The sequence below is a fragment of the Anopheles ziemanni genome, chromosome 2 (genome assembly GCF_943734765.1).
Source record: "Anopheles ziemanni chromosome 2, idAnoZiCoDA_A2_x.2, whole genome shotgun sequence".
Lineage (NCBI taxonomy): Eukaryota > Metazoa > Arthropoda > Insecta > Diptera > Culicidae > Anopheles > Anopheles ziemanni.
Window position 1 is genome coordinate 91775619 of NC_080705.1, and position 14140 is coordinate 91789758.

The 14140-nt window shown below is 44.6% G+C and overlaps 1 protein-coding gene and 1 non-coding gene across 2 annotated transcripts; one reads left to right on the top strand and one right to left on the bottom strand.

Moving 5' to 3' along the window:
* Positions 1–4024: 4024 nt before the first annotated feature.
* Positions 4025–4096, top strand: Trnaq-cug (transfer RNA glutamine (anticodon CUG)). Its single transcript has one exon. It is a non-coding gene; the product is annotated as a tRNA-Gln (tRNA).
* A 529-nt stretch (positions 4097–4625) lies between these two features.
* On the bottom strand, positions 4626–6968 carry LOC131294730 (uncharacterized). The gene is made up of 3 exons (XM_058322774.1): positions 6670–6968; positions 6049–6349; positions 4626–5783 (listed from the first exon to the last, which is right to left on the bottom strand). Exons 1-3 carry the CDS (start codon positions 6966–6968, stop codon positions 4626–4628), a joined length of 1758 nt encoding a protein of 585 aa, XP_058178757.1.
* Between the last annotated feature and the right edge of the window lie 7172 nt (positions 6969–14140).

Sequence of the window (14140 nt, forward strand, 5' to 3'; positions counted from 1 at the left end):
CTTTAACCACCAACACAACCGACGTCGGAAGGCGTCAACTGTTGCACGGAATCAGTGTGTCTAAATTAAAATAATTAAAACATAATTAAATTACACTTCACCTTCGCTGGCACGGGACGCAACGGGAAGGGAGCTGGTGGAGGCCAGCGGCACTTCCGGAGAAACTGCAAAAATGCGACTCCTGACCAAACAGACCCTCCTCCTTCCGGCATCCCAAAACACCCGAACCCACCCATCGGAGGTGCCCGAAACGATTCCTTTACCTTGGCATGTTATTACAATTTTACACTTCAACACCAATGGAAACACCGTCGTCCAACCCTGCCCTCCCCACCTCTTCCCTCTGGTGAAGGGACCGTCTAAGAAAATACCCGTTCGAGCATAGTGGGCCGGATTATTCATGGTGCAGTAAACACACGCCAGCTCCCGAGCGAGCGAGCGAGCTTTTACTTTGCTTAACGGATTCGCCGCACGACAACGCGGTTGGATCCTTGCACACTTTTTTTCCCACTTAGGGCGTCTTTGCTTTCTTTCGCCCCTTGAGTGTTGGCCCGGCGATAACTTCCAGTATCGCGGAGCATAAACAAAAGTGCGAAGAAATAAATTAAATATAAGGATGCGGCGCGATCGAGCAACCAGACGCCTTGCCAGGTATGTCTTGAGGATATTAAAAAATCAAAATAATAGAGCGTAATCTGGGAAAAGTGCCGCCTCTCCATTGAGGTGGAAGGAAATTTTTTAGAAGGAAAAACACTTTAAGGGTTGAAAAAAAAGGAATAAGGAGCTTGGAGTAAAAACACTCTACATCCGAAGTGATTTACAGCGGTAAAAGATGGTGCTACACCTCACTTTTTACAGGTTTTTCGTCGAATGCGCCGTTCAGTGAAAACATCTTTTACATCATTTTGCTTGCTGTTGGCGTTTTTAATTTCCACCCCGCTATGCAGCGTTGCATAAGAGCGTTACTGAGAGTCTTTAAAATTAGATTTTTCAGGTACTTAGCGATCTTCTCAAAGTGCTTCACACTTTGTCCAACTAGCTGAGTGTCTACGATGGTAGACTTCACACCTTGTACTGAGAAAACAGCTTCTTTACACGAAGAATGAAAATCTGGTTTTGGGGCCTTTATGTTTAAAATATGTTGTAGCATTTTTCTCTCCCACTTCTTTCCAATATCCAATAATTTCACTTTCGAGGGTACTACTTATAACAGACTTGCTATCACGAATTTTCCGCAAGGCGTTTTAAGGAATAATTTTATTTATAACCAAAAGTAAAGTGCGTCGTTTCTTTTCTCGCAATGACTCGCATACATAATGGTGGAAGTTTTTTCCACTTTTTCTCTCAGTTGGTTTTAAGCTCTCTCCAATAATGCAAGCGTATCAATGATTTCTTGATTTTAGATTCTGAATCGTCTTTACACCCTCGAAAAGTATAAATTTCCGTTCGCTCCATGGTACATTTTTAGCTTCTCATAATAGTTGGGTACCGAGTCAAGGTGTTAACTTAAAAGCTTTTTCGTAATATTTTTGAATTCATATTGGAATTTATTTATGTGCTTCCATTTTTGTTTGCGGAAGTTTTTGAAGATTGTTATTTACGAATGGTTACCCAATGGAACGTTCGGACAACCATGCGCCTCCATTTCCGAATAAATTGACACTAATGAAATCATCTTAAAACACAAAATAGAACAATTCCCATAAAAATGCCTTTATAATATATTTCAACACATTTTTTACCTTTTGCAATCATCCTGAGAACTCTTTTCTCTGTACAAGTGTGGATGTAAAATATTGCCTCCAATTAACCGCAACGTGCTTCGCGACCTTCCAACTAATGGTCTGCCATCACGCTATGCTGCAAAAGTCAACATATGCCACAGCTCTGCGTTTATCAAGCACTTCTTTGCGTCCGTAGTTTGGCAAAGCGATTAGAAACACGACAAAAAAAGGTATAATTCTTCCAGCTCACAAAATTGCCGGCAGGCCCATATCGATACATATGCCGTCGACCGCCCCCCAACCAGCAGGCATTCCGTTTTTCGGCGTGTGTTGAATGAAGCAAGAAATTACCAAACAAACAATCAAACCAACCGTACTGTTGAATCCAATCAGCCAAACACGACAAACATCGAGAAAATGTGCACACGCAAATGTGAGAGCTGCAAAACTCACACTCCTGGAATTCGTTGGCCCCAATTCAATCAACGGCAAGCATTAAGAAAGTGGATAAATGATTGAAACAATCAAATAAAAAAGCTACCAAAAACCAAAAAGCAAAAAGGATAGACAATTTTCGACAACTGCAAATTCCGGCAGGTAAACATGGAAAAATACCCCAATACCCCGGCCCACATCTATCTTCTTCCGAAGAAGATTCTTTAGGTTCTCTGAGTCACATTTTCTATGATTGATTGCGCCTAATTCACCCGCTAAATCACGTTGATCACCCGGTACCAGTATGTGTTGGAATGCAAACAATAGTAAAATCGAATCTCACACTTGACTGCTATCCAAGCAATATGATTTCATGTGGTATTACGGTAAAGACGAAGTATGTGCTGTTGTTTGAATTGATCATTTTATTTCACACTGTTGTGTACAATGCACAGCGTTACGAACACAATTTTGTTTGTTTATTAATTACATTATTTCAACAGATGGAATATTCGAGGAGGGCTGACAAAAGATTGTACACAATATTAGGCATGACTTGCAATCGGCTCCAATCGATTGCAGCAGTCTATAATTTAATTTATAATAAACACATTACAGATACCTCACGAACCAAATTATTGTGTCTCAAGCAATAGATAAGTATGTGTTATAAAAATTAAATTTTCAAATAACGGTGTTTTTTGTTTAGGGCAAATGTCACTCATTCATTTTGAAACATTTTGTGCCCAACATTAAAAATCGATTGAATTTTTCGCCCTTCCCTCAAATGCACAATCACAAAGCATCTCAAACAACATAAAAAAGTGGTTTCCTGCTATACATTTACCTCCCGCTAGCCTGTTGGCCAGTGAACTGTAATCAGGTAAAACATATAACCATGGAATTCAGATTTATGTTTCGCTCGGCGAAGGCAAATATTTTACGATGATTTGCTTATGCATTTATGCTCCTATGCTTCAGTGAGCGCCGTACACAGCACGACTTTTTGCCAGCAACCGCTCGATTCGTGGACAACCCCTGGATCGGGAATGTCACTTCTTTTTCGGGCCCCGCTAAGCGCCCTCCCATAGGCGCACGTGTGCCAAAACGGAGTTCCTGTTGATATTGCCAGAAAGCTACGGAATAGAAAAGTAGCAAAACTAAATCATCGGAAATATACGAGGCCGACCCGCGGCCGCCACTAGGTAAATGCTCCGTGCAAAACCCGTGTGAACGATTGCGGCGCTCTGTTTGTATGCACCCGAGAAGGAAAAACTCAAGGGAAAGGAATGGCAGTGCCATCGAAGGACAACCGATTCAAATCCTTAACTCGAAGAAAATCGCTTCGCAAAGTTCCTTCCATCGTTTCGCTGGCGCAACAGAATCACCGGAATGCCGCATGGTGTTAGTTTGTTTTGACTTGACGGTTGTTTTTCCCCCGCCCTTCACCAACCCCGGTCGGACGCACAACAGGCGGCGGCAAAAGTTACTTGGCGGGCCCCGGTTCCACCCGACGGTAGCATAAATCAACTTTATTAGATTCGCCCCATGAGTAACGAGCGAAAAAATCGAATTTAGATGCGGAGATTTTAAAAACAAACTTTATTCACGGCTTCCTCCCACCTGCCACACGACAAATGTGGTGGCATCAAAAGGCATTTTCATAAAAATAAATGCCATTTCAATCGAACCAGTTTGTTGATTTAGTTGCGAATGAAAAATGGTATGATAAAAGGATTTTGTAAAAAAAAAAAATGTGAAAGGAGGGTAAGTTTGTAGTCAGCGGGGGTGGAGGAAAGGTTGGAAAACATAACTACACCATTGAACTCTAAAAAACTTAAAACCAGCTCGAGGGTTTTCAACAAGGTTCCATGGTGTAATGGTTAGCACTTTGGACTCTGAATCCAACGATCCGAGTTCAAATCTCGGTGGAACCTTCAAACTTTTTTTATGTCCAATATCTATATATCTAATTTGCACGGGCTATATTTTATGTTTCCAACAGTTTGTTGCCCAGTTTAATGACTTTTGGTGACCTTTTCTGTATTATCAATTTAATTTGCATTTTCCATGCTGACAAAATAACAAAAAAATATCCTTCCCGATTAGTTTATGGCCCTTCTGCTATCCACCTAAAGGCTCTCTTGCTAGAAACCCAACGAAGTCCTCCACTAAAACAACATCACTGAGTTTATTTTAAACGAAATGGCAAATTTCATCAAACCCAAAACTGTAACAGATTGGCGTAGAATCTCAGCGTCACCAAAATGTCATCATCTCCCGAATGTCCACCGCCAGCCGGAAGGTGCAGGTGCCGGCCAGTGTGACCAAACATTTATTTACGAAATCATCCGGACTAGTTTGCCAACTTAAGCTAATGTCAACATCCCCCCTTCCCTGGTGCGGGCCTATAAATGGTATCATTTACTTCGACCCGAAACTCGATGGCCCTGTTGAACTCGCTCGCTAGTCCCGCCGCATGATACTTTCGATGGTGAAGTTGCTCGACTTTAAACCGCCAACCTTCGTCCCCTTTCCGCAGCAATCGGTCGGGATGGTGGACGCTTTTGGACTATCCGTACCGAGCGGACATCCGTTGCCTGCTGCCGTTGGGGGGCTGTTTACATTCGCATCATTCCCGGTACCTGTCACCAGCCGCTCGAGAGACGCCAATGTCGCCGAGGAAGGTGTCGCCGAGGATGTCCTCGACTCCACACCGATGGTTTGTTTCGGGAAGGTGGGCTTCAACGGTGGAGTTCCTTGCAACTCGTGGGTTGTAAATCCTAACGCCGAGTGTGCGGCTGTAAAAGGTCCGGAACGGTCGGAACTTGATCGACCTTCAGGGATGGCGTACAAGGATGTAGCTACATCGCAGCCTTTCACTCTCAGGCTACTAAGTTCGTTCAGTAAAAACGCATCCAGCTGATTTGAGCCGAAGTTGGGCGTTGATTGACTCCAGTAATTAACACTTTTTGGGGAACGCTTGCGTCGATGTCTTGAAGTATGTGCATTTTCACTATTTACTGCTCGCTGCGCCTCACCATCGTCCATTGCGACACCATTGGAGAGACTCTCCCTGCGTGGTTGTCCAAAATCGGCTTCCTCCAGAATACAGTTCAAATCTTCACTGACTCCTTGAATGTCCGTTTCTTCAGGGGATCTCGTCCTTCGATTCCCCACAGCGTCTGCGGCTGAAGAAGAAGTTTCAAAATCGGATTCCTGCATCCATCCCCTACCCAATTGGTCTTCACCGTGCACACTTCCGTTATCGCCGGCAGTTCCCGCTAATGAAAGCCCGGCTGAAGCGGTGGACGAACCATCCGGCGATGACGGAGGCGGCATCCCGGAGCAACGCCGCAGCAATGCCGCCGACGTAGACGATGGTCCGTGGCCAAAGGCCGGATGGTAGCACCCGGCGGCGCCGAGCAGCACCGACGCCGGATCCGCCAGGTCGACCTGCTGGATCAAATCATTGCGCACTATCAGATGATGGAGATCGGAGGCGTCGTGCCGGTGTTCCCTCGACCCGATGCTCTCCTGCTGCAGGTGCACGACGGATGACGACGGGCCCATAAAATCCACCGGAGGTCCCGCCGGCGGAAATGCTAATGCAAACGGCGAGCCCTGTACGGAAGGCGAAGCATAACGAAACGAAATGTAAATGAAAAGTGTCCTACACTACGAGGGAAAATGTACAGCAGGTGAGAGAATCGCGGAAAAATTGGCACGATAAAAATCTGCATTCTGTGAGAAGGAAGTTGGAAGTTCTTGTGATGTTTGAAGCCTTGGAAGAGGCACAAATTTATCTGCCCACATCAGCCTCGGAGCCGTTTGCCGGGGAAATGAGCACCAGGTATCTCTCTCTCTCTCTCTCTCTTTCGCTGCCTACCTGAAAGTGGCCGTTCAGGATCATTTTGGCATTCCGCTGGCGGCGCGTTCTCCGGCGGCGGTAATTGCCCTGCTCGAACATATCGTTCGCCGACGGGTCCAGCATCCAGTAGCTGCCTTTGCCGGCGGCCCCACCTGCGACACCGTCGGATCCACCCGATGGATCGTCCGCTTGCTGACCGCCCCCACCCTTGGCTCCGGACGCCTTATCCCTCGGCACCTTGATGAAGCAATCGTTCAGCGAAAGGTTGTGGCGGATGGAGTTCTGCCAACCCTGGCGGTTTTCACGGTAGTACGGGAAACTGGGGAAGCAAGAAGAGATCAAAAGTGTTTACAATTCGAGTGTTTGCACGTTTGTTTCTTCACGGTAGTTTTCACCACTATGAATGAGATTTAAGATCCTCAATTTGTACTCTTTAGTCCTTATAGATCTTCTCCACTGTTTTTCAACAGTTTTATTCCACATCACTGCCTGTTCTAACACATCATCCACAAATATCTTTGCATTGAACACCCAAACAAAAACACTAACGGTTTGTAGGAAATTTTAACAAGCACTGAAGATGCGTCCACGAGACATTTTGCTAATCTCACATGAATAGTACACCGTACGTTCACTTACTTATCCATGATGTACTTGTAGATACCGCTCAATGTCAACCGCTGGTCCGGGGCACTGCTGATGGCCATCGCAATCAACGCAATGTAGGAAAAGGGTGGCTTTTCCGGCCGGTGGACGGACTTCAGGAACGAAAACGGCAGCGACCAGTTGTTCAGCCCAAAGTATGAACCACCCAGGGTGGCCACACCCGGGTCGGGGTGCTGTCCGTAGCGGACTCCGTGGTGGTTGAACATTGCCAGCTCGTGGTTAAGGCTCTGAATTTGTTGTATCGCTGCCGCGTACGAACTGTACGGTAGCATTTCGTTGTGGGGGGATTTTATACACTCCTTTGGCACACAGACTCCCTTTGGGGGGGGGGGGAGAAAAATATGACCCCCTGCACTGCAAATTGCAACGGTAGGTGGTTGCAATGCTTGCTTTTTATTTTATCAGGTGATGTTATTTTTAATTCCAATTCACGATCTTCACATTCACGATTTCACAAAAGATAACTCGATCACAAGAAATGTTATGTTAGAACACATTCAAACCGCGAGAATGATCCTCACCGAAGCAACAGCGATCCTTCCACAACGAGATCAAACGTACGACTAAACGTGCGCCAGGGGGAACCTTTTTCCATCGTATCCACGGTCCACGATGACAGATCACTCGACGCCATTGACGGTTCCGTTCGCGCATCGTTAACCGCTTCCCAGTGCGCCGATCGGTAGAGGAAAATCCCACAAGAAAACCCCCTCCCCCCTCCGGCAATGCAGCCCTCCGCTGCGCGCCACACGCAAACGGATCCGTATTTATTTAATGCAAAACAGAAACAACTACTTTCATCTTCCACAAACACGCCAGCCCGCAAACCTTTTCCCGCGCGACCGACGCGCTCTTTTCGTAGAAAGGATCTATTGCCTGCGCTGCACGCTCGGGAAAATAGGAAGGAAATGCAAGTGAAAAAGAGAAAAAGGATCCGATGGTGGTTGGGATGGCCAAGGCACGACGGAGGGAGGCAAACGGTGAGGGATCGCGCACACCCAAAACGCAACCTTACCCATTATTTATGCTTTACACTACAACGAAGATCGTAAAACCATGCAGAACGAGGGCGAGAGCATGACGTATGCGGAGCAATTTTACGAGTTTTCGTACGTTCCTTTTCGCTCATTCTGTTTTTCCATACGCCGGCCTTTTCCCTTTCCTCGGCTGTTTCCGACTCGGAGTTTTCCGTGCACGCTGCGAGTTTTACGACTTCCTTTTCCCGGTCTCTCGGCGGACCGCGATCGAGCACGAGATTAACGCCGGGCTGAGAAGGAACGATCAACTCAATCGATTGCCCGCGTTCGAGCTGTCATTTTCCCATTGGCTGTTGACTCCGCCCCTTTTGTTTACTTTGACATTAAGCCGCCGCGCGAGACGTGCGCAATAGGCCTACCGGGCGATCCTTCTGGTTGGGAGCAGTTTGGGGCAGTGTTTGCTTGGTCGAGAATTGTGGAAAAGTATGGACGATTTCACGTATGATTTGTGACGGCGGGGATTAGAACGGGAATCCCATGCATCATTTGTTACTAAAATCTCAAATCTCGATAACAACCACATTCGGTCACTGTTTTCGATTTGTTGTCGTTTGGATTTGGCGAAAATTTATCTTCATTCGTTTGCTTCAACATCGAGAGGAACATGGAAAATGTGGTGTTCATTTGGAGATTCAAATGGATATCAGGTTTTTCCAAGAAGCATTTCAAGAGGAACAAAAGAAAATAAATCTTTTAATGGGGTTAGTAAATACGTTTAACAATTTTGATCGAAACAAATGTTTTAATCAGGTACGAATGGGTTCTGCTGATACATCAAAACTAACTTGGTAATAGAAAATGAATCAAGAAAAACATCGTATCTGAAAGGTTACTTTTAAATCATGTGATTTGGAAATTGAAGCTCATACTTTAGTTCGTTTAAGACTATTTCAGAAAACGTTATCTTTATTTATTTCCATTTCGGTTAACACTCATTTCCACCTTGAACCACACAACAGGCGAAAGGATGACCGTCAGTTTGCCGTTGCCTAGAACCGGTTACACATTTCCCTCACAAACATACCCACCCAACCTTAATGACGATTGCTCACTATTGTTGTTTGTTCAGCAGCTCCATCCGCTGAGTACTGCCAAATTGCCAAATAATCTTCCAACGCGTCTTTGAAGTCAATCGATCAGCCGGAATCCATACCAGGTTTTCGCGCTTAGCTTCCGTGCCGACACGGGAAGTGGAAAATTGGCCGCCCAATGCCGGTAAACACCGTTCGGGAAACGATCCAATAACCGCTTAGTACTTTGGAAGCAAAACAAAAAAGGGAAAACAAGTCCGAAAGTACCCCACGGCCGGTTCCTTTTTATCTCGGGCGCAAGTCTTTTAATCTTTGAAGCCACTTTAAAGAAGTACAGGAAATAAACAAAACATCCATCATAATAAACACCTTTCCCGCGGTGTGTTTGTACTACTGTGCGTCTGGGAAAGTGGCTGCCGACTTGTGCGGCGGCATCAGTTTGGGTACTCGCCACAGTCTTTAGTTGAGATAATTGTTAAAGATGTTCTCATGCTTGGCCAACCGTCTTTTAGCAGACGGTTCTAGAACATCGTTTGATCGACGTATGGAAATCCTGTCAAGTGTACGATCTGGGTCGCCTTTTTCCCACGTGAAAATGAAATTCCAAGAAACATCCTGCATTGCACATTTGTTACAAATTAGCATACTCTGTCTCCGCAGACAAGAAGCAAAATGAAGATCATCAAAGTAATGCGAAAATGAACCCCTTTACTGATCGCTTTCATCGCAAGCAAACATCTGTCGTCAATTTGTTGCAGCGGTATACTTCTTACTTGAAACAGTGCACATTTCAATGCGAAAAAAATCTCAGTCTACATCATTTCCTGTCATCACGTTCATCGACTTATTATCCCAATGCTACATGTCCTCGGAACGCACGCATAATTATTACTGTTGTTCCAGCCAGTCAGTTGGTTCTAATTTTTTTCATGCATTTCCTGTCCGTACAGCTTCAATTTTTACGAGTACCTTTTTTTATTGTTTCATCTCTTCGCTTTGCAGCTTTCACCCGCCACATCGTGGGTTGCGCTCCTTATGATATATTATTTGTTTATGAACTGTCCCATCCCAGTCGTTTGCTCTGCGGGACAAATTCGGTACATAACCGACATGCTCTACAGCATGTTTTCCACTTTCCAGCCATGTTTTTATACATGCTGTCCCATTTAACATCATCGTACGATCGCACCGATTCCTGGCAACCGTTGCACCCGTCACGCTGTCGATGGCTTTAGGTTTTACGACTTTCGTGGCTGCAACGTTCCAGACCGGCAAGTCCCGCTTTTTGGCACCGTGCGGAGCAGTGGGAAAATGTTAGGCATGGGCCCTACTGCATAGAGGATTACATGCGGACAAGTTCTGCTTCCATGAAATGCAACGGTATTTCTCACAAGAAACGAAAGGATTGATTAAAAACACATTTTCTTAAGACCATTTCTATCACTTAAAAGATTTTTTTTCCATAAATATTCATTCCTCTATACCATGTTTCCCATCATTATCTAATATTATTAACTTTACACCTTTTTACCTAAGTTATATGTCAATATAGATTCCTCACCCACCTTCTTCCTTTTTATTCTGTTTAATTTCTTTTCTACACTGACCTGAAAAAATAATTCTCTGATTCTTATGCCAAGCAAACCCCTTCGCACGGAGAACAAAGAGCTGAACTGTGACAAACGAGGAAACAAATCTTAAGACAAACATTTCCACTATCCCCATCTTTTTCGTAATGTTACCAAGAAAGGCTTAACTGCAGAAAACGCCAGTTGAACCTTCATATTGTATGTATTGATCGTTGCAAACCCAAGCTGATTGAACGAAGTGAGTCCGCCTTAACGTGAGACGGCGCGAAAAGTGCTCTATCACGTCGGAAAACTCTCGGCCGGTGGAACAAATGACAGTCCAAAGACCATCGTTTGCGGCTGTCCGTTTGCTAGCACGACATCACCGGGCACTAGGGTTTGTGTCTATTTGCCTCATTTCCCCATTTTCACCGCAGTGATCGTGGTAAAAGCGGGTTGCGGAAAAATTCCCTCCCCTCTAAAGGCAACACTTATGGAGCGGAATTTTATGATTGTTTTTCTAACGGCTTTAAATTTCCCCGCTCCCTTTATAAAGTTGCAACCCACACACACACACACACACACACACACATGCATCGATAGCAGCAAGACGCGATGATGCAGCGAAATGCAGTGCTGTGTTATTTTGTGACCCTTTCCCTACACCCCCTACTATCACCAAATTGTAAGGGATTTCAGTTTTTCCTGTGCGGGCAAGTTTCGTTCCGTTTACAGGACGGATTGCACCGTCGAGCACGTGACATTTATGGCTTTTCTTTTTAGTCCCCTTTTTTCTCTCCTTCACTCGCTACCGATTCCGGGATCGACCACTTCCCTCTACCGTGTGCCACCGGTGTCCTGGGTTTTGATGTTGTTCGACGGCACCTCGCCACCAGCGCCAACCCAGAGTGCGGGCAAAGGAAAAAGGAAAATATTTTATATTTGAGCTGCACAAACATCAGTTCCCGTCGTTTTCGGTCGAGCGGCTGGCCGGGGAATCTGGCCCAGCGACACCGGTACCGCATGCACCGGGCGCGATGGAGTAACAAATTAGTGTCGCTATTTGTTTTCTTTATGTTTGCTTAATTGACGTTAATACACGAAGTGCCGGGGATGGGCGCCGTTTGTAAGCCCGGCAGCGGATTCGAAGCCATCGAAAAGCTGTTTACTTTTATCACTATTACCACCAGCATCCACGGCTAGTTGGTGAGACGACAAAATGGGATGTTTAGCAGGGAATGAAGCCACTTCCGCTAATCTCTACCGTTTGATGGTGCCACTGTGTAAAGCTTGTGCTAAAATCAGAACGCAGTGGAAAATAGTGGTTTGGTGTATGCGGTTTGCATTGAAAGGGTTTGTGTGAACCAAATTGTTCTACCATATCAATGAATAAAGTTAGTAAAATATCTAACATTTTGGAGTTTAAAAAAACAAACGAAGTGATACTATATAGCTGAATCTACTATCAAACACTAATAAACAGTATTTATTTAGTATAACCAAAAGCTTACCACAAATGTTTTATTTTATTAAACCACTGTGATATTGTTAAACAAACCGGGTACATTCAAGATAAACAGTCGGAAATATGTCCACACAATCAAGCATACTTTATTTATTTATTGTCCCGGAAAAGATCGTGCCCGAAATCAAAATATTTATCAAACTTTCAGGAGAACATCACGAGCACCAGAGTTGGACTAAGCCGTGCATAAAAGTCCCGTCTAATTTCGTCCCACAGTCAAACGGTTAGGAACCGCGTGAGTGAAGTGTGAAGGAATGCATCAGAACGCAGTATTTTCCCGCGTGCGAGTGCTTTTGTTTTGATTTGTCCTACCAAATGGTCCGAAAAAGAGTTAACCGACGCGACATTGTTGGACCGGGTGACAATTGACGGAATGGTAGCGTTAGTACGTAAATTCCAGTGTTCTAAGTGTCGCCACAGAAAAGAAACCACCATTCCGAAAAATGAGACTTTCGCCCATTCAAAGGAAAGCCACAGGCACGTGTTCTTGAGTGGACAATTTCGGTGACAAATTTCCATTCGACCTAGGATATTTAGTTGATTTTACTCGTTTGGTAGCACGATCCGCTACTGACATGGAAAAATGTCTACACATCAGCGGTTTTCTAGTTCCATTTTTGGATACTCCGAGACTCTCTACCTCACTAAGTATGTATAGGACCTGACCTGTGTAAATTTAACGGTTCTTATCGCTATGAAAATCTTACAATTTAGCTCAAAGATAAACAAAACTCTTTGAAACCGAACATATTGTGTGTTACGTGTTAGTTTATTAAATGATTTTTAAAAAACTAACTAGAGATCTGTTTATAGACATTAACATTCATCTTTCTCAAAAAATTAAAGGACGTATGCCCAAAACTTGTAGTTGAAAATTTGTGTGTTGAAAAATAATAATGTGTTATTATTTGAACAAATTAATATCTTTGGTGTTTATTTCAACAACAAGAATTTATTTTTCAAAACAACTTTTATTGTTCAGACACATTTCATTACACCGTTTTGAAACATTTTTGCATCGTTTATTCAACCGGGACCAACCGGCATTCCGTTACTTTGTGTGGTCAGGAAGTCAGCACCAGAGTACTGTCGTGCAATTCAGCTGACCCGTCAGGAAGCAGAAACGCCGCTTGGTGGTTTGCTGGGAAAATGTTTGCTGTGAAAACCGGAGGGCGACGGCACACCGGAATTTTTCCCCAGACTACAAGATTAATGGCAATATTTCACTCAGCCCCTTCCACCCCTAAAAAGGACGATTTCGATTTCGGTGACATTCTTCTACCGCACCGGGTCGGCGGAAACCCTTAAGACGGCCTTTGCGTTCGCGAAACCTGTCAGATCGTGTCATGCGGTTAGCGATCGCACCACCGCACGGCGGAAGCGACAGTGCTTCTTTCGGTTCCGGTGGGTTGAATGTTATTCCGGATGCTAATGGACCGTGCAGTCTAGGGGCGAGCCATGGTTTCTTCATTCATGGAGTGTTTATTTTTAGCGCCGGGAACGATGCAGCTTCAATTCAACTGGAAAGTGTTGCATTCAAAATATGCAAATAAATAAATTATCAATGATTCGTTTTGGGGACCGTAGCGTACACGTTCTGCAGCAATCCAAACAAAGATACATTAAACGGCGACGATCGGGAAGAATGTTTAGCTTAAAATAACAAGTCACCTTCGTCTTGTCATCTGAACTATGTTCTTCGAATTTATGTAAAGTAAAAGTTCGTTTTAACTGCAGCTCAGTGTTTAAAGACACCATAACTCAACATATCTAAATCTCATAGAAAATAATAATTATTCATTTGTGACTGTAGCCAATTTTAAAAAGATAATCATTATACCACATAAACTCTGCAATCTTATCCAATCCGTCGATTCATTTGTAATGGCTACACGACCACCGCACAATATTGACACGTCATCAACAACTCGTGCTAGCGTGTTGTAAAAACACCCCGATAAAGTATCTAATGAGCTCACTATTTTCCAATCCAGATGCGGACCGATGGATTTTCTCGCACCACCAAACCCTACTTTCCCAAGCCCGGTTCAATGATGCCGCCCACGATCAGATCGATTGATGGGCCGTGTTTATGCAGATCCTATGTGTGCGAGATGCATTGTCCACCACCCGGCGGTGGGAGGGAGCTCCCGGGTGCACGGAAAACATTATCCCAACGAGATATACATGGAAAACTGTTGGTGGAAAATAACAAGCCGGACACGAACCGATGCCGACGCGGTCTGGGCAAACGGAAGAAGGCCGTTAAATTCGGTTAAACGG